This window comes from Drosophila sulfurigaster, chromosome 2L (genome assembly GCF_023558435.1).
Source record: "Drosophila sulfurigaster albostrigata strain 15112-1811.04 chromosome 2L, ASM2355843v2, whole genome shotgun sequence".
NCBI lineage: Eukaryota > Metazoa > Arthropoda > Insecta > Diptera > Drosophilidae > Drosophila > Drosophila sulfurigaster.
Genome location: NC_084881.1, coordinates 19,757,681 through 19,779,736, shown reverse-complemented (window position 1 = coordinate 19,779,736; position 22,056 = coordinate 19,757,681). Strand labels below are relative to the sequence as shown.

Here is a 22,056-nt window from a genome sequence, read left to right as displayed (position 1 = left end):
GATCTTCTCTGTTGCTGTTAACTAACAGATAAAATGAACTGCTGTTAACAGTGTCGTTTGAGTCCAACAGTAGAGCCAATATATCATTTGTAATAATTACAACTGTAAAAAATATTTCAAAACTCACAAAAAATATAAAAATACATATATTATTTTTAAGCTTTAACTTTATGATTTTATCAAGTACAACAAATTTATTTACATTTTACCTGTATGGATATTTTGAATGAATGTTTAACAGCACACCGCTGCACAGGTTCGTTCACAACACGGTTCCAGTTCCGCATTACGTTCGTTCCGCAGCGGAGCGGCTCTCTGGTGCGAGTCGCGAGCAGCCGTACGTTCATTTGTTTTTCCACGTCTGAGAGTGTGGCACGTCGTGTGGGTGGTGTGCGCGTGAAACGACGACGACGGGAACCTTTCGTTTTTCGCGTTTTGTTTTTGTACATAAATTTCGAACACAAAAAATACGTCTAATAATTGTGTATATAATCTATGTATAGTGTAGTTAATTTTGCAAAAAAACAACAAAAAATAATTAATCAATTTACAACTGAAATCACAACAACAACACTGCTGACCCAATGTCATGTAACAGCCAAAAACCAATAAAAACACAACAACCAAATCATTCATTATAGAAACGTGCAAAAAACGTGCGTCAGTATATGTGTGTATGTGTATAAGTACGTGTGTGCGTGAGTGTGAGTGTGTACTAGTGTGTGTTTTGTTGTTGTTGCTGCCCGCTCAGGACGAATTTAAAATTAGCTAAACAATTAAATTTAAGGTAAGTTATTAAAATGCATTCATACACACAACAAAAACAAACAAAAAATAAAAACGAGAACGAACAGCTGACGCATGCACAAATACAATCACAACAGGGCGCAATTATCTGTGACAGGCAAAACAGGCACAAATACACTTACAAATAAAATGAAATGAGAAAAAACATTACCTTGCCTAAGCCCCTCTCCCTCCCTCCACCAACCCCTTACACAGGCCCCGACCCCTTTTGGCAGCAGCAGCCAACGCTTCAAGGGCGATGAACTACAACAACAACAGCAGCCAGGCAGCAGCAGCAACAGAAGAAGAAGAACAAAAACACAAAAAGCAAAGTCACAAAGTGTGACAAAAGCTTTTGTGTTGCGTTTCGTGATTTGCTTTCAATTTTTGCACGTTGCTATGGTTGTTGCTGTTACAGCTGCTGCACTATTTTTGTGTGAGCGCAGATTTGAATTTGTGGGCGTTGAAATGACGTGATAACAGCAATGTTAGCCATATCTTGTTTATGCTAGAAAATCTGTGATAACTCATATTGTTGTTGTTAGTGTTGCTGCCGTCGTCGTCAATGCCACCCCACGTAACGTTTTTTTTTTTTGGTTTTGCTCTGCCGCTGCTCTCTTACTGCTGTGTTGTGTGTGTTACTGCAAGTCTGAAGCACGCAGGCCCCGACACGCGCGCAACAGTATACGACGAGTATAGCCAACGTTGACGCGCCAACGACGGCGTAGGCAGCGGCACAGCAGCAACAGTAGCATAAATGTCAGTGTGTTAGTGGGGGGGCCCGCTAAGCAGACTGTTACTCTTGATGTTGTTGGTCTTACTATTGTTGCTCCTGTTATTGCTCGTACTGCTGTTATTGTTGTTGTTGGTGTTATTGCTCTTGATGATGCTGATACTGTTATTGCTCTTACGGCTGCTATAGTTGTTGCTCCTACTGTTGTTATAGTTGCTGTTCTGCTGTTATTGTTGTTATTGCTCTTGGCTGTTGTTCTGCTACGTTCTGTTACGTATCGCAATACAAATACTTGTTTGCTCTGTTTTTTGTTCGTTTTTTGAAGTGCGTCGTAAGTAAATTGGGTCAATGTTGCCATTTGACCCTATCTTCGAAATTCGTTATTCGTTTCGACAACACAGATCAGATCATTGCTAGAAAGCATCAAGGAGAAACTTTTCGTTGCTGATGATTTATGCCCATATATATAAATATATTTATTTTGTATTCTTAATGTGACGCATTTACACGTTGAAAAATCATTAACAGTAGTTGATTTATTGGTCAAAAAAATTATTACCAACCATTCGTTTACTTGGGGCGCGGCCAGTCTACTTAATGCAAATAACAATAATAATGTGCGCACAGACTACAGTTAAGTAAAAGTTGTCATTGTTATTGTTATCAGCACATGAATAAACTTTGTTTAACGCCATTAATGATGTAATATTTTTAGTGCTTCGCCATGCTGAGATTACGGATTAAGATAAGCTGAGAATGTGCTGCGTTGTATGTGTTATCGATAAGTGGAATCAATCTCTAATCGGTCGCTGTTATGCCCATGTTACGTTCTACTCATTGCGTCAGTGAAGAGGGAGAAATAAGATGATCAATCACAAAGCGTGGCGAGCACTGGACTTTGCTTTTCTTCTTAGCATTTTGGCCACAATTGGCATCTTTTGTTCTGTGATTTCTGCTACTTAAGGCGGCGGCTGCTGCTTTGTTTATTGTTCTGCATGCATCTGGCCAAGGGGCAATGCACTGTTTAAACATTGTGTGTAAACATAGTATATACATAATTGTGTTTAACATGCCCTGCACTCAAATGTTAAAACGTTAATTGACTGTTATCGATAACAGCTGCTGATCACACTGCACTTCCCCTTTCTGCCGCTCTCCCACTCACGCTTTTCTATCTGTTTATTTACAAGCAGACAAAAGGCGCTGCCAACTCATTGTCATTGTCGTCGACATGTCTGCGCCTTTGTCTCTGCTCTACCTGCATTTACTTTGAATCATGCACACACACAAACACTCATAGAGACGTACTTGTTTACCTACAGTTCAAATCGCAGCTGTCTTTTTTGACCTGTCTCAACACGGTGTTAAACCTTCTTAATGCCTTTATAAGTAGCGTTTAAAAAATATTCTTGGAATTTTTATTGCAACCCAGAGAAATATATATATTTATAACATATGGGTATGCGCTTTATTATCTATGCAGTGCGCCGACGCGCGGCTTTTGTCAGTTAACGGGTCTGCTTGCTTATCTCACATATAGTATTGTAGTCTCTCAACCCAGCAGCATTTACACTACGCTTATCTGCTTTTTTATTATTATTGTTTTGACGAGGCCGTTAGTGTTTTTGTTTGCTTGTTGTTGAATGTGGCAGAAATGCTGCCACACGTCATAAGAATAAATATAGAAAGAAAAAAACTATTCACACAAACTGATTTTTTATCAGCAACTAGTAACAAGTAATTGAAGCGTAACAACGCCTGATCGATTCCCTCTCTTCATCTTTGAGGCGGCGACCAGAGTCAAAATCAATTGGCATTGTTTGAACACTACGCCATTTTCTCAGCCCTTAAAGGGTAATGTCTTAAACGTGTTTGTAATTACTTATTAAATTATATATACGATATAACCCTTCTGTTAGATTAGAGGTGAACCGTAGAGCGACTAAAACTAAAACCCGCACATCTGTCGTTTTTCTCACAAGTTTAAATTATTTCTATGTGATTTATTATGTCTGACTGTGGCAAACGATATGTGCTAACAATTTTCTCTTCAATTACTTAGTGTTACAACAAACGTAAAAAAAAACAACTCATAAATATCGCAACAGGCGATTAAGCTGGTTTTAGCGTGATCGATATTTAAAGTCAGGGTTATTATCGAGCAAGGCTTTGGCATTAAATGTTTATTAACAGACGCCCAGGCTGTTAAAAGTAACATTTATCTGTTAATTCCGCTTTGTTGCGTTGCGCTTGTGTGTGGATAGCAATCGAATTGATTTGAAACAATTCGTATAATTGAGCTTTGCTCTAAATGATCAACGCGATTCACTGGGCGTAACGCCACCCAATGCAGCCCCACAATCGAACAACTAGCAAACAGACCTCGTGTTCGTTTTATTTTGTTTTTTGTTTTTTTTTTATAGTAAGTGGAATACGTAATTGTTGTCAATACATTTCAATTTGAGGCGCCAATTGAATTTAAATTTGTAACAGTATTTGTTTTTGCGCAAATTTTAGTTTAATAACTTCCCAGGAAACGACCTTCAGCCTCTATATAGCGGGGCAACAAACGAACTGATGGCGTTGTTCCCAATTCCCAATTCACAATAAAAATCAAAACAATCTTTCTCCCACTCTTTCTACACACTCTTTGATTTAATAAACACATATCTTATGTCCCAGACAATAAACAAAGAATAAAATGTTTAAGTTTAGTGCGAAGTCGATCGGCTCAGCTATCAGCTGACCTAGAAACTTCATAGATATCACAAATTCGTATTAATTAAATCGATGACGTTCCGAATAATTTTTTTTTTTAATTTACGATTTTTTGTTAAATAATCGTAGAAAGAGCGACCTTTGTTTGTCATTGCTGAAATTAATGTGTTGCATTTGTTTTTGGCCTTTCTGATTTACTCTATAGTCGATATACCCCTTTCCAGCATGATCTTTAGATTTATACAGCGCATAAAAATTCCCCTCCAATAATTGTGAACGATGTTTTCGTTTTGTTTTGTTTTGCGTTCTGTGAATATTTATGTACATATATTTCTATATAGTTGGCACCTATGACGTCATAAGGCCCCAGCTAAAAGCAGTTTCAACACTAGCGACAACGCAAAAAACGAAAAAAAATACTACAAAATATTTACACAGTCAGTAGTGCGAAATTATGTTATGTATGTTGCTATCTCTTTCTCTGACATGATCATCATGATCCTTGACGTAGCGTCAAGTGATCAACATCTTGCATGAGTCATTGTGCATGACATGGGGCAATGCTTTGTTTGCCGAGTGGGTTGACAATGTGGGTGGTGAGATGTTATGAGGGGCGGGGGAATAGGATCACGCCACAACAAAATTTGCTTCTATTCGCTCTACAAAATTCTATAGACGTATGCATGTACATGTGTATGTATGTATGTGCGTGCGTGCGTGTGAGGTTTACAAACTTTCAATGAAATTGAATTTTGTACTCTAGCGGTTTATCAGCAGCTGTTCTGCGGCGGCTGCTGCGGTTGATGCCGGATCCCCGAATCCGGTGCCGATTGTGCGCAGCGATGATTTAATGACGAAACATGTTCTGTCATTTAGCATGCAATTACTTAGAAGAACCATAAACCAAGATTAGACGCCATAATAAATAACACGCTCAGCTGCCAGTCTTTTAAACACACATACACAACTTTCACACACATACACATTCAATGTATATGCGCATATTTAATGCCAAATATAGCTGTCCCGCATTGTCAGTTTCCTGTTCTCATCTCTTTTTCTTGCACTGTTCATTGCATCCCTCGTATATCTAGCCCTGCTGCAGTTCCTTCACACGCATATACAGACGCACATACAAACATACAAGTAACGTAACAATTAGAAACAACAACAAACATATGGTAAATAAACGCTCTCTTTCTATTTCTTTTACTCCTACAGAGACCATGCATAAGGAAAAAGTTCTAAGCACACAAAATGCAAATAAAGCAAACAACAAAGAGCATAAATTAAAAAACGGATCAACAAAAGAAAAGAGTGATAAAACAGGTCAGTAATCGATTTGCATACAATAACAAAAATACCGACAATAATTGCTTTTATTGAATTGATTGAATGACAATATCAATAATAGTGTATTGTAGTAGTATATCTTAATTCCATCTACTATGCTAAGTACGATGGAGACACATTTGTTATTTTGATTGATCGTGCGACAGCTCAATGGGCACATAACCTCAATCGATCATATCAACAACTTGTCATGGACAAACACATACATATGTACATACATACATAAATGTATAAATGCACTATTATTTACTTAAGCCCTTTGTAGATGATTTATGATGGTGACTCAGTTAGTAATCGGTACAGTCTAGCTTTTAACTAGAAAGCATCAGGAAAAACATAAATAAATACTCGCTATGCGCTGTCTTCTTCGTTCCTCTAGTGGCCAGTTATTGAATCATTCGCGACCGCATCGCTATTTTGCTTGGTTGCCTAGATTGCAGCACAAAGTATCAAAGTTAATCATTTTACCGGACGCTGACAACCAAAATCGCAATATTAATAAAACCGCTAGGCACGAGGCCTCGGAATGCGTATCATTGACGTCGACGTAGTTCATCCATCCAGCCCCATTGGTAGTTGTGACACGTTTCGCCGGCTTAGCTAGAAACATACACACACTCACTCACACACAGATGGCGCTATCAGTTTGCGTATTTTCTTGTATTCGCGGGCAGTCACCAAAAAAAAATTATAAAAAATTGGAGCAGTGCCCGCCCTATTCTTTCTGGTCTGGACAAAATCACGCGAGCCACGTAATAAGCGATTGATCGCAGTTAGTAGTCCCGACACTTACCGATAAGATATGACATTATTTGGACTATAGGCTGGCAAAAGACCCCCACTTAAAGTATATTTGTAAGACACTCGAGAAATAGCCGGGGAAAGTCTTTAGCAAAGTGGATAGGTCGATCATATCGTGCGTAATCTTTATCTATAATTGTTTTGTTCAATCTTCTATCTATTTGCAGTTAGTCTGCTGAACAAGAAGGATGACAGCAGTGAATATGATCTGGTGCCGCCCGATGGAGGATGGGGTTGGTTAGTTCTCTTTGGTGCGTGTCTGTGCAACATTCTCATTCCGGGTACCATCAAGAGTTTCGGTGTGCTATTCGTTGAGTTCACGGAGGCCTTTGAAGTCTCACAAACGAAGTCGGCCTGGATTCCGGCCTTGTGTTATTTCCTGTACAGTTCATTGGGTAAGACTCCACAACTAATTAACTACAGTATGCATCTTGAATTAATTATTTTTCGCTCTCTCTCTAGGACCTGTTTCGAGTATTCTGTCAGTCAAGTATTCCTATCGCACGGTAACGTTGATAGGCGCCGTCTCCGCATCCCTTGGCATGATCTTATCATTTTGGGCATCCTCCGTTGGTTACTTATATATAAGGTAGGTCACAACGCAACACAGCAACTGGTTATTTCGCCACTGCCAGTTTAACCTGATTCTAATTATTCAAATCACATCATTAATTAACTTGGGAATCCCTTTCTTTTCGTTAATGTAGTTATGGCGTTCTGGTTGGCATCGGAGCCGGACTTTCATTTCCCCCCACAGTGTACATTGTCACCTCGTACTTCGTGAAGCTGCGCGGTCTGGCCAATGGCCTGTGCATCTCGGGCAGTGCCCTCGGCTCCATCATATTGCCACCTGTGTTGCGTTGGCTGCTGGAGGCGTATGGCTATCGTGGCTCATGCTTGATTATGGGTGGCATCACGTTGAATGTGCTGGTGGGTGCATTGTTCTATGAGCCCGTGGAGCAGCATATGGTGCGAGTACCACGCGCTCGCCAAGCACTGGACGATATACCCGAAGAGGAGGACATTGGCATTGTGATGAAGTTCGAGAATGTCGATGAGAAGCCAACGCCAACGGCTCCGACCGCAGAGACGGATCAGATGGACGAAAAGCATTTGTTGCCATACAATTCACCACCATCACCGCTGTATTTGGCCGACGATGCCGATAACAAGCAACAGTTTATACGCAGCGCTTCGGCTGCTGTTGTCCAGAACTATAGCAAGACAGGTGATGAGTTCCAGCCCCGTGCACGCAAGATTAGCACCCCAGTGCGTCTGCCCCAGCGCAATCAGACCTTCACGCCGGGTCAATTGAATTCACAGTCATCATTGTATGCCGTGCCCGAGGGACGCTCCAGCTCCAATCGGCTGGCGGCGAGAAACAGCTCACGCAATCGTCTCTCCAAGCGCTCGCCATCGACCAGCAGTTTTCTGTACATCAGCACGCCGTATCACGGCAGCACATTGTCCTTCCAGCCCAAGGAATTCTCGTCACACTTATCGCTACGCTCGGCGGGCAGTGACAAAGCCGGCGGTGATCATGCCTCATCGGATGCCACTCGAGCGGATGATGTGAAGGGCGGCGGCAAACAGCAGCAGAGTCAACGCAGCAAATTCTTCGATCTAAGCTTGCTTAGAGATCCCATGTACTTGGTCATACTCATCTCGAACTCAACGAACGCCATCAGCTACACCAACTTCATCATTCTGTTGCCCGCCTTTGGCTTAAACCGAGGTTTCGACAAATCCATGGCCGCCTATCTTTTGTCTGTGGTGTCGGCAACGGATTTAATTGGCCGCATTGGTGGTTCGGCGCTATCCGACATGGGTTTCATACCCAAGACATGGTATTTCGTCGGCGGCCTCTCAGTTTCGGGCGTTTCATTAGCATTACTGCCCTTTGCCTACACCTATGGCGCAGTGAGCTTTTGGTGTGCACTCTTTGGTCTCGCATCGGGCATTTATGTGGGCATTACGGCCGTCATAATGGCCGATATGTTGGGCACGGAACGCCTAACATCATCCTATGGCATCAGCCTGTTTGTCAATGGCATATTGCAGCTGGTGGGTCCGCCACTTTGCAACTATTGGACCGAGTCGGTCAAGGACTACAATCCGCTCTTCCATACGCTCGGCCTGACGCTCCTTGTCGGTGCCAGCTTGTGGTCATTTATGCCCTGGATTGAGCGACGCAAAGCCGAAGAGGAGGCGAAATTGGAGGCGCAACTTGATGAGGAAGCTGTCGATGCTGGTTATTGAAAACCAAAAAGCCAACACCCCACGTACAATTACAATTAGTTGTTAGGCTTTAAATGCGTACAAAAGAGGATGATAAGGAGCAAGACAGAAGTGGGAGATCGCGAGTTGACAGTTGAACGAATGGGGGAATAATATAATGTAATGAAGACGTAGATGATGATGATGATAAAGATGATGATTAGACCTAAATGGCATTGGAAATTTTGGAAATTGTTAATTTGTTTCTTCCATCAGCTTTTTTTGTCTAACTGTTAAGTCTTAATTATTATATTGTATAATTATTACAATTTATTGTTTACTTAAAATCAATTTATAGCTTAAGCCCAATAACAAATAATATGTGAAAAGTGTGTAGCAGTGAAAATTTAAGAAATGAAAAATATTTTTTCTATAAATATGCTGAAAAACAAAAACAAAAAAACTCAAAAAAAGCAGTAAAAACTGAAAATTAAAAAAAGCTATTTGTTTTATTTCTTATCTTATATTTGAACTGACCGCCATTTTAAACGAAGCCGCATTGCGTTGAAGTGCGTTCGTTGTGAATGGCAACGGCGTAGTGGGGAGCTATCGAAAATTACTTGATATCGATTTTTATGGGAAGCTTAAGGGTTTATTTGCTGACCAAAATTATAATTTCTATTTGTTCTTTAGTATACTAGACTCCAATTTAAACTTTTAGATGATTTCATTCAGTCCTCTTTTTCCATAAAAAATAGTTCTTAAAAATCTATTTTATGGTAACGCAATTTATCGATTTTGTGGAAAATATCGAACGTTGGCGCAAATTTGAATTGTTTCTCATGAAATTAAGCACACTGTTAAATAAAATTAAGCATAAAAAGCCACAAAACTTTAATTCAATATTAATATTCGTTTTTAATTCATCTGCTCTCAGATAAAATTACATTCGTATAAATATAATTGTCGTGGAGTTTTGTAATGTTAATAAATTAAATCCATGTTGATTTATTGTGTTTGTAAGCGTTGTTTGTTATTTAAAATCACACAAATCGATAGATTGATATAAAAATTTAAAATTTTTGGTCATATTCTAAAACTACTGACACTAATTGGGAATAATTTATTATATTAGCATCAGTCATCGTTGTCTTCATCCTTATCGTCGCTCCCTCTATAAAGTGATCCTTAAAGAATGGCCTCGTAATCTTAAGTACACATACACATTCATTCACACACATAACATAATTCTTCATTTATTTATTTGTCACTAAATTCTGTTGCACCATTTGAAGACTCGTATTCCTCTTCTTCTTCAGTCGAAATACTTTGATCTGATTGAAAACCAGATTTCTCTCCATCATCTGTAGATTCACTCAGATCCAAGCATTTGCTACACCTTTTCCTTTGCTGCGATTCGCTTCCTGTGGCAACAAACGCCTTTCCACAGCGAATACATTCATCTTGGGAAGTACCTAAAAGAAAAGAAATGTCAATTTGATAAGTAATATTCCTTACAATACATTCAAAAGTGTTCTCAAAAGTAGCATATAACAACTAGCGCCATCTATGTTTTATTATAACAAGTTATGGGCATGGGATCAGATAAGCAATCTCATAAGTATTCAATGCTTTACTAAGTATTATTTGTATCGATCTAAACTTTGTGAATATATAAAAATAAATGCATTTTAATGTTTATTAACTTACCATCGTGTGTCTTCATATGCGCCCTCAAATTGCAGGCCAATGCAAATCTCTTTTTACATAATTCGCAGCCGTGTGGTTTATCTCCTAAAAATTAGATTATAAATATTAGTAACTGAAGATTCAAAAGTTTACTAAGAAGAACTTACCGCTATGCAGAAACAAATGATTCTTTAAATTTGTTTGCTTTGAAAACCCGCGGAAGCAAATGGAACACTTGAAGGGCCATGAGCCACTATGAACGTACTTATGGGATTTCAAATCTCCAGGAGTAGGGAAGGATTTTGCGCATAAATTGCACTTGTGGGGTTTTTCCTGTTGGATGGATGGAAAAACGGATTAATAAATGTTAAATTCATGACATTCCTTTAATTAGAAATGTAACAAAAAAATGAAATAAGATATAAATATTACCTTAATGTGAGTCATTCTATGATAATAAAGATTACTGCTAGCTGTAAACCGTTTTCCACACACTTGGCACTCGTGCGGCTTTTCCCCCGAATGAATTCGCCTGTTTGCAAATATATTATGTTACTTAAAATGTTTTAAAAATATATTTCAAGTAAGGTACACATACCTATGAGTATTTAAAGAACTGGAAGTACTGAATCCCTTGCCGCACACCAAACAAATATGTGGCTTTTCACCTGCAGCAAAGAAAATCATATAAATATATCATATATAGTAGGCATTTTTTTTAACTCACCCGTATGTGTTCTCATATGCCTCTTAAGAAGACTTGGCCTATCGAAGGCTTTGCGGCAAACTTCACAGGGTAGCAACGATCTTTCACTTCGTCCGATGCGCTTTTTTGTCGGCGAATATTGATAGTTTTTATGGGTAATGTTTGTTTTATGGGCGATAACTTCAACATCTTCGTATATGGTCTTCTTCAATTCATCTAACGATGTTGATGAAGTCGTTGAATTATCGTTTGTGCTTTCATTGAGTGAACATAAAGAACCAGAAGAATCACTCAACATGGACTTTTGCTCATCCTCACTTGAAGGCGGAGAAAGTGGTAAATTTGGTATTTTATACATCAGTGTTAAAGACAAGTCCAATGGAGTATCTAATTAATGAAAAGGAGATCTTTAAATATCTAAAATGGGTTGTTGAAATGTCGATGCTTACCTTGAAGAATCGAGTCCATGGCCTGTCTGTAGAGCGTTGAACGCAGATTCATAAATATACTCTCTTCGGGACGTTCGGGTAGATAATATGCAACTAATTCTTGGTAGATTTTAATTGGTTTGATAACTTCATATAATGGATCACCCTTGACCATCGTACAGATCAGATTCACATCAGAGGAGAACGAGCCAGCGGTTCTGAGGAATCGAATCCAATTACAATGATGCACACGGGTTCCATAGTTTTGTGAAACCTCATGATAGAGCCCATAGCGGTATCTCAACTGCAAAAAATGAAAGAAAATAATACTTGTTATATATGCATGTAGATAATATATATTTTAGTATGCGAGAAATACATATCTCCGAATTCCCTAGCCTTTTTTCTAGTGTACCTTTTTGTTTATTCAAGAAGTTTTCTTAAAAGTAAATTGAGCGCCTGTGGAATTAGCGTGTAAAATTGGCTTAACGCAACCTGTTCTATGCGGGTCCTTCGAGGACCTCAGCGGTCCTTAGCCCAACCCTTGAAGGAAGTCAACAGGTGTTTTTGAGACAACAAGTAAGGTATGATGGCTTTAGTTTATTTCAAGAATAATATTTACTTACAATTATTTGCTACTACAAATACAAAAGTTCTGAAATAGATTTAATTGATTTTCAGTTTATCATTTCATTCCATTCATGGTAACATAAGCTGAACACTTCTCACAAATATAGAAACAAAGAGAATTTCAGAGGATTAATTTAGGAAGGAAACAGGTGGATAGAGGATCAGAGAGTCGTCCTGGCGCATGCCTCTTGCATTATGTTAGATTGATTGTAAGACCCTCAGCAAGGGTACCAATGAAAAAACACATGCTGCAAGCAATAAGTGTTCGAAAGACGTTACTCAAGAAACCTTTACCCATATTCCCTGAAACAAGGGTAGCAGAGTTAGCGTCACCTGTCGTTCGTTGTCTGCAAGGTGCATGATTATTTCAATGTGTGTGTGTGTGTGTATGTGTGTATGCGTGAGGGATACAGGGTATTTAGTGGTCAAGCATACTGGTTTTAATCACAGTATATACTTTTGTATTAATATTTTTTATGTTTATCATATTAACTTGTAATTTTTTGTTACATTTTTTGTATAACAATAAGTCAAATTAGAATTTTTAATTTTTATTAAATATGTACCCCACATATTTATTTATTAGAACCCAAAATATTTTGAATCTACATATTCATATATTACTAATAGCAACATCATTATTTCTTTATTATTCGTTCGCTTTTATGAAAATTCTTGAGTTATTGAAATTGGCAGCAGGGAAGTAGCAATCATTGGTTCTCAATTAACTATTTTTGTAAGAGCCTCCACCTCCTCCTCCTCCTCCTCCTGCTACTTGCACCGATACCAAGCACTCGCACTCACACTCGCATTCGAAGTCGCGCGCGCGATCGTACTCGACGTATGCTAAGAGCAGATGCAATTTGCCATTCATTATGCCGAGGTTGCAGAACTGGATGTGCCGGTTTTACGAGTTAAAAGACTCTCGCATCCATCGTCCACATATCGTCCACATATATTTATAGTATGTGTGCCTATGTGTATGTGTGTGTGTGTGTTTTAAAAGAACAACAAACTATATAACAAGCCTTGGGGAGGACTGCATATATTAAAGGGTCCTCCAATATACATTTCCAAATTCGCCGATCGATCTAACGGCACAATTTACAATGTTCAACCAAGTTCTTAAAATGTCTAATTCAAAATAAGTGCTCTAATTTCAAATTTTAAAATAAATATAATTTTTGTACTATATCGCAAATTTATTTATATCCTTTGTAACTTTAATATACGAAATCTTCAACTTTTTCTGTGATATATATTTATTTTAAGATAAGAACCAAAAGAATGTGATCGAGATTTTAGAAATAACTTCTGTAAATATTTTAGAAGATATAAATTCTTTCTCTGAATTAAATCTAAATTTATAAAAATAATAATTTTGGAAGCAAAAGATTTTAGAAAACACCTCTGTAAATATTTTAAAAGATAAGTTTTCTTTTACTCTGATAAATATTGAAATAATATTATAAAAAAGAGTTTTTGAATATATGTATAAAGAATAGTTGTTTTTAATAAATATACATAATTAAAGAATTCGTTATTATGGTGATTAAAAGAATTTCAAATCTTCCTCTCGGGCAATTTGAAAATTCTGCATTTCATGGTCGAAAATTGCGGAGCCATCTGGTCAGATGCACAATACGTACGTATATAACATAAATACATATGAGGAGGATATGTATGCAATGCTGATCCGATAATTGATAATCATACGCAGAGTGCATATGCTACTGTTGTAGGTACAAGAGCACTTATGCGCACACATGTTTATACATATGAAGATATGTTGCCGTTGCCGTTGCCGTCGTCGTTGTTGTTGTTGCCGTCGTCGTTGTTGTTGCTGCTGCTGCTGCTGCGCAGTAGCCACTTCCGGTTGTACCTGTCGCTGGCTCTCTTGCTCACACGCCCTCTTTCTCGCTCACGCACACGAAAGGCACAACAGGTTAGCCTCGGGCGTTTGAAATTGTTGCCAGCAAGGATTGTAATCTTCGAGGTGCCGAAGATTTAATGCCACTGCAGATTGCTCCCTGCATCTGGGCATCTCAGCATCTGGGCTTCTTGGCAACTGAGCAACTGAGCAACCGGGCAGCTTGGCATCTCGGCCTCTTGGCTTCTTGGCATCCGTGCATCGCATCGGTAGCATCAATTGCTACCTATCCAATATTGTTTTATTTGGCTTAGGCATAATTTATTCAAATTAAATATGCTCGCTTTTCTCAATTGATCTCCGCACACGATATATGTATGTTTAGCGTTTAAACTTAATTCATTTTTCTGTTCTCTCAGTCCCAATTCTTGGCCAACAACAGCGGCGAAATCGTTTTGGCCAACTCCGTCGGCAAAAATGAAACGATTTTAAATATGAAACTAAGGCTCTCTTTCTTTTTAATCGAAAACAGTGGCTGAGACATTCAGCTTCTGCTCTTTATTTTGGGGCTCTTTAAATTAATTTTATTTTCTGCAACAGCTGGTTAACACCCTTTTAAGGATTCTCTATTTCTTATTTTTATTAATTCTCAAATCTGTTACAAAATTCTGAAATATTTTCAATATACTCTTTAAGTATAATAAATTTATTCTTATTATAGAAACTGAGATCATTTCGATTATTATTCCTGTGATTATTTGGAAATCGTCTTATAAGATTGCTCGACATGATGACAAAATATGAAAATGAGACAATTGCACAATTATAATACATTTAATCTGTGGTTTCTGTGTGTGTGTGTGTGTGTGTGAATAAAAAACCAACATACTAAATAGCTGTGTGTGTGAGTAGGTGGGGAAGATGTAGGTGTATAAGTAGGTGTAGATGTAGGTGTAGGGTAGATGCAAACAGGAATGTGTTACGGAAATTATTTTGATATGGCAGAGAGTCGTCTATGGGGTGATCACTCTCCCATGACGTTGGGAACTCTTAAAGACGAACATAAGACGTTTTAAAGAAGTTCTCACAGTTTTCTTTAATGCTTCAGCAATTATTCAACGCAACGTCTGGGAAAACTTAGGAGGGGCTGGATCGTCCATACTTATAAGCATGTTTGTCCAAAATAATTCTGCACCAACGATGCATGAAAAACGCACACACACAAACTCACATAGAAAAATGTGAAGCAAGTTATATGACTCTTGAAGAATAGTCGTAGATCTGACCAAACGGGGGGCGGTTAAGTTAAAGCTAAATTTTTATATCTTAACTATAGAGGAGCATGGGAATTTTCTCACGGTTATTGAAGAAGACAGTGCAAAGTCACCCACCTCATCATATACCCGTAATTCTTTTCTTTCCATTTCTACGAACTTTCCGATTTCTAGAAGTCTTCTAAGTCTAATTTCTTTTGTGTAAGAAACTTATTTAATCGTTTAGTTTTGAACAAAATCTTTTTCATTTTTTACCAAATTTCCTAACAATTTTTAATTAATGAAGATTTTTAAATATATGACCAGAACACACTCTAACAACACCCTTTAAGATTCTTCGATATCGGGATGCGAATTTCCTAAGTTTCACCCTTAAGAAGTTTATTCTGACAGTTCTTAAATTATCACAATTCTGAACATTTCTATCAAGATTGCATCTTTTAATATTTTACGACTTTACTTTTTAGTTGATCCTGTTAATGCAAATAATATTAAAATCCTGATAATTACTAGAACTTAACATTTGCAAAATTTATATACATACGTATATGTTTTCTATTTATGAAATCAAATTTAAATGACAAAATAATGGCTAAAATCTAATCATATGAGAATTTGTTCGCCCTGACGAATACTTGATATTTTTTTAGAGATTTTTGTCACAAAAAAAAATATATATTTCAACTGACACATACAATATACCAATAAAATACTATAAGACACCCTGTCGCATACTTGATTTTTTCTAAGATTTATTTAATGAAATATTTAGTCTAATAGATATATTCAAAATAAATGAAAAATAAAATATGTATTTATACCCCCCATTTCAAAAAAGTAAAGTGACAAAAAAAATTCGCAAAATCATAAGAAAATCAAAACACGAAATAAATCGAATTGCAAGCAGACCTGTTTGTGGCAAGTGAAATGCTTTCAGGAAATAAATATTATTATCAAAGTAATAGCTATAAATCCAAATAAATCCTTGCATTTAATGCTCCAATTGTTGTTAATAAATGATAAAAGAGTTAACGACTAATTGAACACTTACATCATTTTCGCCGGGATGCTTGAGGTTTTCGATTTTATCGGTGCGAATAGTGCCCTGGAAGGGATAGAAGAGTGATCCCTTTTTGATGTTGGTCGTTGCACACACGGTTAGAAGACACTCGTTTTTCGCGGATAATAATGTCTTCGCCAGTCCGAACTCTTTTGGTATTAAAACACACGATTCCATTTTTGTTAAGTTTTTTTTGCTATTTTAAAATCCAATTGATTTCCCCAAAAAAATTACGATTATTAAGAGTGAATTGAAAAGGAAAATGGGAAAGAGCGTCGAGACGTTTGGGAGGCGATGATGTTGCGATTGCGATTGCGTTAGCGCTTGCGTTTGCTTTAATTTAGTTTAGTTACGACGACGAGTTACGACTTAGCGCACCCATTTCTTTCAATGCTCAACAAATACTGCGTGATCAGGATCGCTTGAATCGGCCATGACCTTCTGAGAGGAAAACTGCAAACACTTGAAATACCAATACCATTCAGACGACGCGACTACTCACAACTACTACCAACAACGCACACTATCAAACGTGAGTACTAAAAACAAAAAAAAAAGAAGAAAAAAAAGTCGTCGCAGGCAAGCAGCAAAATTAAGAGCCGGGCTCATTTAACTCAATGCTCCACTACGTTACCAAAACAAGATCAACATTACACAACGAGCGAAACAACGAACGAGCGAATGAACGATCACAAACACGAACAAACGAACGAACGAACGACGAGCTACGGCTATCAATTGATCTCAAACAAACTCGTCTTGAACGCTCTGGCACGAGCAAGAGCACCTGTGCACGTTTGGCCACTCTGGCCACAGAGTGTGGCTGTGGCTGTGTCTGTATGTGTGGCTGATGCATAGCTGTACGTGTATGTGTGTGAGTGTCTTTAGATGTGTGTGCCTGTAGGCTTCGTTTGATGTACAACACACACACTCACACACACACTATGGCCATGTATGTAGGTATTTTAACAGGTAGCAACTTGACTTTTCTCCAAGACGAAGACCGCTTTTGCCCGTCCATCACCTGTTGCATTGTTAGTTGAGCGGGCTGCTGCCGCTTGTTATACCCGGCATCTAGAGCACACAAGGGTGCATGGTAAATGAGTGATAGTGGAAGATGAAATGTACATATTGTATTGTGAACAATCCTCAATTTACAATAAATCAACTGTTCTAACAGAATGCTAAGGATGGTTTATCATAAGTATGAGACATCTAGAGTTTTAAAAAGTTTGTATAGAAGGGAGAATATTAAATCATATAAGAAGTATATCACTGGGAGTGATGACAGTTAGAAATTGGATTGTATTACTAAAAACTATATTAATATTTTATATTACATTATTCGCTTTTCCCTCAATGATTTGCGTCTATCTCCTGTTAATCTTAGATTCCTTTCCTTTAAATTAAATATATTGTATATATTTCTTTTCTTTTTACGCCTATCTCCTGCTTATCCCTATAACTACATACATACATACGATTAATTTGTAGACCACCCTACGTATACTTGATTTTTAAATTCACCCAATATGCTTATTACCGGGTATCGCTCGGTCGTAATCAGTCTTCGGCAAGCATCTCACTTGTTATCGTTACCTCAGTCCAGTTCAGTTCGTTTTGACTTCAGCTCCGACTTCGGCTCGACGTCAGCTTCCTTGGTTTTTGCTGCCGTTTGTATTATTTTTACTCTTCTTGAGTTAACATGGCCATTATGTGTTTACCTGAATGAAATTTCGCAGTGAGCCGCTTTTACTCAGGATCATTGACAACAGAAGTGCTCGCCTCTCAAATTCTTGAGTCTGCCTCTGCCTCTGTCTCTGCCCTCGCCATCTCACTCAGACATGTTCTCGCTCTTCTCACCTCTCGCTCGCACGCACGCCACTCATTTTGGGTTGTGCTATAGTTCGATATGTTGCTGCCTATTGAGACACACTCAACCCACACACACACACTCTCACACACTTGTGCTCGACTTCTGGATGGAACAGGTGCAGGCACTTGGCCTACAACTACTACTCCCATTCATAACTACCGAGCATCCGAGTATCTTAGTATCTTAGCATCTGAGTCTTGAGTCTCATTTACCTCAAGTGTCTAGTCAAGATCCGGTTTCTTCGGCTTTGGCTTGAGTGCAAATTGAAATTGCTGTAAGAATATTTGCTTGGCTGCTCACTGCTATTGGCGTCTCTCTTTCACTGGCTCAGGCCTTAAGGTGAGTGTCTTAGACACGCCCCCTTCCTATACCCTGTAAACGTAGTCGGCAACTTGTACTAATATTGCGCATGCGATGAGAACTTTAAATATTATGAAACATAAATTATATATTTAAATCAAAATAACATGATTTATAGTATTGAAATACAAATTTACATTTAAACAAAATATTTAAATAAAAAGTTCTTTATGTCACTTTTGTGTTTTACAAATTAATAATTGCAAATTTATAATTCGAAAATGTATTTATTTTCAAAATAAAAACTTGCAAGTATTACTATACGATCTTACAGGTTAAAATAAATCATTATGGATGTAAAGATCAATCGTTTTATACAAAAATTACATAATATATCGTATACAAATGAAAAATCTTACAATTTTTCATTGATTCCAAGTAAATAATTTAATATTAGTAATGAACTTTTCGAATTGAAATAAACGATATTCCTTTTGCCCTACAAAAAGTGCAACTTTGCAAGCTTCACACACACATATACCCTGCGTTATTTGTAGGGTATAAAAAAGGTATGTCTAATTATTGTGCAAGACGGAAGTACGCAGCTTCACTGACACTACCAATAAGCAGGTCCATCCGTCTGACTGTCTGATCTCTGTATTGACTTGAAGACCAAAAACTAAATCAAATTTAAGTTATGATGTGGAAACCTCTAATTGGGAAAACAAGATGCACCTGTGTCATTACATGTTTCCTTTTATGACCGTTTTGAAACAACATTCAATAAATCGAACAAATATAATAAAAATTATAGTTTTAAAATATTACACTCAATAATTTTTTTGAGATGAATTTTGAAAGTTTGTAAAATAAGATGTTCTCTAAATGAAATTCTCTGAATTAGATGTCACATTTAAAAACAAATGAATACCTTAATTGTAGTAAAATATTGCAGTTTATTTATAAATGTTAAAGAGCTTATAATAAAATATGGCTTAGGGTAGGTGATGACACAAGAAATGTAGATTATTGTTGTGATAAATATGAGTTTTGGTAATTGGTTAAACCCGTTGATAACTCAAAGGGAGCCTCTCTTTTGATAGATTGATAGTAAGCTACAAGAAAATGAATTTATTAATGAATCGAATATTAAACTAAGATTTTTAATTTTACCTTCTGCTTCCCAAGAAGCAACCGCATGGCCATCGAATATTTTTGAACAATCAATTGGGATGTTTTCATGCACAAAATCTGCAGTTTAGAGAAAACACATATATTGTAAAATTCTAAAGTAATATACATATTTGTTTTACCTATGTTAAGTTTATTGCCGTAACTGTTGCTCGCAACCAAGTTCGTTTGTGGTGAATACATCTAAGAAGGGAAACATAAAGGATTAAATAAAATGTAATTTGAGTTTCACAATTATATTAATTAAAATTATCAATTCGATAAGAGAGTCTAAAGAATAGGATATATGTTCATTCCCAAAGATTTGTTGAAGTCAAATCAAATTTTAAATCAATACTCCTCAAAGATAATCTATACAACATATAATATATTTATATTATACTAAAGTCAAAATAAATTACCATGCAATTTTTGGAGTTAATCATTCGAGAATTACACACATTGCTATGGGACGCTTGTGTTGCCATCCATTGTGAGCTGCAAGCAAGTAAACTGATTAGGTTTTATTCATTAAATTGTTCAACAAATTAAAATTCAGATCAGTATAGACTTACCTTGAATTGTATTGGTAGATGGATGGACTCGGTATTTGATGTAAGGTTGCCTTCGACTTGAAGGTGTCAGTTAATGAATGCGGAGTGGAAAACTGACTGATATTGCGATAAGGTCGTTTCATGCGACGTCTTCTTCGATAATTACCGTTCTCAAACATATCCTCGTAATTAGGATCTAGCGTCCAATAGTTACCCTTCCTGTCGCCTGCTCCCTCTCGAGGCACCTTGATGAAGCATTCATTTAAACTCAGATTATGACGAATCGAATTTTGCCATCCTTTTTTGTTTTGCTCGAAATATGGAAACTTTAATGCAATGAAATTGTATATTTCATTTAAAGTCGCCCTTTTCATGGCCGAGTTCTGCAAGAAAAACAAAGAAGAATTTTCATTAAAGGCAATTAAATGATAGTTGAGTTACTTTCCTGTATGGCCATCGCTATTAAGGCCACATAGCTATATGGTGGCTTAGCTTTCAAGGTACTATTTGAGGCATCTTCGGGAATTCTGTAATGTTAAAAAATCTTGTTAATCGAAAACTAGATATTCAAACGGTAGAATGTAATCTTTTCACTTATTTTTAGATTATGCTAAAGTGTGAAACGGAAGTGTACGTATGTAAACTGCTTGCAAGCAGTGCATTCGAAACAACTGCGATTGGTTGAAGATGGGTCAATAATACAACAAATATCAGAATACTTTATGAACTTAAAAAAATGTTACTAGGTTATTAATAATTTAGATATTTCTCTCATATCTAAATACTATTATTAAAATTCATTTATTCACATAATTATTAAATGTACTTACTTGTCTTTGTCAGGGTATAATTTGCTTTCCATAGAAATATTATTCGTCGTGGTTTTGTTTAATAAAGTAGTGTGCATATTGTGATCTGTTAAAAAATAATAAAGGTCTGAATTTTTAAATATATTTATATTTGTTCTGAATCTACCGATGTCAATTTGTTAAATAGGGTTTTAAATATCTGTATTTTTAGAATTTTTCAAGGAATATTTCATATATATTTATTTTTCACTCCCTTAATCTGTGAGTTATTTCAACAGTTGTACCAAATAGTGATCTCATATTTTGCATATCTATCAAATTCAACTGATTCGCTAGATTCGCTAATTTGGAAACTGCTAAGTTGGGGGTGGGAGAAAAAAACGTGATCTGGGCCTGGAATATGAGAGCGCACATGCATCCGCTATATACATATATATTTGGGATCTCTAACAGCGGAGCATGACGGACCGACTTCTTGACTATACGTTCCTTTTGTGATTTATTGCGTCAGATTGTATTTTGAATGATCAAGATTTTATATTATAGCAATTATTGTATAATTCGGGAATACTCACTGTGGTGCACTTGTATTGGAATACATTAATGAAGGCTTGCAAGCGATATTCGGTTTAAGTTCTTGATTGTATAGGTCACAAATATGTTTGTATGTATGGCAACCTACTTAACATACAGAAAGGTAAGCACACACGACATACGAGGTCTAACTGTCAATAAACTGCAACATAAAAAAGATCAAGTTCATATGAAATAATCCAGCAAAAAAAAGGGAATTAACCGCAGATACAATTGCAGACGAAGATACGGATACAAATACAAATACATACATACGTTGGAAAGTACATGAACGCATTTAGAAAAAGTCGCTTAATTTGTGGTGAAAAATATTAATCTTGATTAACCGACGGGACGCCCTGAATTGCTAATCGCAAATGAAATGTGCAATCGCAACAATTGAATATGCCAACATTAAGCACACACATACATACAAATACACACACACACACACACACATACACATGTATTTATGCACGTATTGAATATTTGGATGGGCTTGCATGCAT

At 37.0% G+C, this 22,056-nt stretch overlaps 3 protein-coding genes across 7 annotated transcripts; 1 reads left to right on the top strand and 2 right to left on the bottom strand.

The window, feature by feature from the left end:
* Nucleotides 1-344: 344 nt before the first annotated feature.
* LOC133835263 (monocarboxylate transporter 13) lies at nucleotides 345-9,111 on the top strand. Its single transcript, XM_062265259.1, has 5 exons — nucleotides 345-787; nucleotides 5,459-5,566; nucleotides 6,559-6,786; nucleotides 6,854-6,980; nucleotides 7,099-9,111. The coding sequence occupies exons 2-5, from the start codon at nucleotides 5,464-5,466 to the stop codon at nucleotides 8,648-8,650; spliced, it is 2,010 nt and encodes a 669-aa protein (XP_062121243.1). The 5' UTR covers nucleotides 345-787; nucleotides 5,459-5,463; the 3' UTR covers nucleotides 8,651-9,111.
* LOC133835272 (zinc finger protein OZF-like) lies at nucleotides 8,868-16,753 on the bottom strand. Its single transcript, XM_062265271.1, has 8 exons — nucleotides 16,257-16,753; nucleotides 11,453-11,735; nucleotides 11,025-11,390; nucleotides 10,896-10,965; nucleotides 10,730-10,829; nucleotides 10,465-10,630; nucleotides 10,319-10,402; nucleotides 8,868-10,083 (listed from the first exon to the last, which is right to left on the bottom strand). Exons 1-8 carry the CDS (start codon nucleotides 16,440-16,442, stop codon nucleotides 9,869-9,871), a joined length of 1,470 nt encoding a protein of 489 aa, XP_062121255.1. The 5' UTR covers nucleotides 16,443-16,753; the 3' UTR covers nucleotides 8,868-9,868.
* A 2,615-nt stretch (nucleotides 16,754-19,368) lies between these two features.
* Nucleotides 19,369-21,950, bottom strand: LOC133850509 (forkhead box protein E4-like). Of its 5 annotated transcripts, none has more exons than XM_062286636.1 (9): nucleotides 21,824-21,950; nucleotides 21,550-21,710; nucleotides 20,996-21,101; nucleotides 20,614-20,692; nucleotides 20,187-20,551; nucleotides 20,034-20,124; nucleotides 19,755-19,815; nucleotides 19,615-19,692; nucleotides 19,369-19,556 (listed from the first exon to the last, which is right to left on the bottom strand). In XM_062286636.1, exons 3-9 carry the CDS (start codon nucleotides 21,070-21,072, stop codon nucleotides 19,468-19,470), a joined length of 840 nt encoding a protein of 279 aa, XP_062142620.1. In that variant the 5' UTR covers nucleotides 21,073-21,101; nucleotides 21,550-21,710; nucleotides 21,824-21,950; the 3' UTR covers nucleotides 19,369-19,467. The 5 variants fall into 5 exon arrangements, with proteins under 5 accessions (XP_062142620.1, XP_062142617.1, XP_062142618.1 ...); XM_062286633.1 differs by having other exon boundaries at nucleotides 20,996-21,080; nucleotides 21,824-21,949; XM_062286634.1 differs by having other exon boundaries at nucleotides 20,996-21,080; nucleotides 21,820-21,933.
* Nucleotides 21,951-22,056: the final 106 nt, after the last annotated feature.

Coding starts and splice junctions, on each gene's coding strand:
- LOC133835263 (XM_062265259.1), top strand. CDS start 5,464: ATGCATAAGGAAAAAGTTCTAAGCACACAAAATGCAAATAAAGCAAAC. Junction 5,567..6,558: donor AGAAAAGAGTGATAAAACAG/GTCAGTAATCGA, acceptor ATCTATTTGCAG/TTAGTCTGCTGAACAAGAAG. Junction 6,981..7,098: donor GTTGGTTACTTATATATAAG/GTAGGTCACAAC, acceptor TCGTTAATGTAG/TTATGGCGTTCTGGTTGGCA.
- LOC133835272 (XM_062265271.1), bottom strand. CDS start 16,442: ATGGAATCGTGTGTTTTAATACCAAAAGAGTTCGGACTGGCGAAGACA. Junction 10,966..11,024: donor GCATATGAGAACACATACGG/GTGAGTTAAAAA, acceptor TCTTTGCTGCAG/GTGAAAAGCCACATATTTGT. Junction 10,084..10,318: donor GCATATGAAGACACACGATG/GTAAGTTAATAA, acceptor CTTTTCTTTTAG/GTACTTCCCAAGATGAATGT.
- LOC133850509 (XM_062286636.1), bottom strand. CDS start 21,072: ATGCACACTACTTTATTAAACAAAACCACGACGAATAATATTTCTATG. Junction 19,816..20,033: donor TTAACTCCAAAAATTGCATG/GTAATTTATTTT, acceptor TTCCCTTCTTAG/ATGTATTCACCACAAACGAA. Junction 19,557..19,614: donor TGCTTCTTGGGAAGCAGAAG/GTAAAATTAAAA, acceptor ATTTTCTTGTAG/CTTACTATCAATCTATCAAA.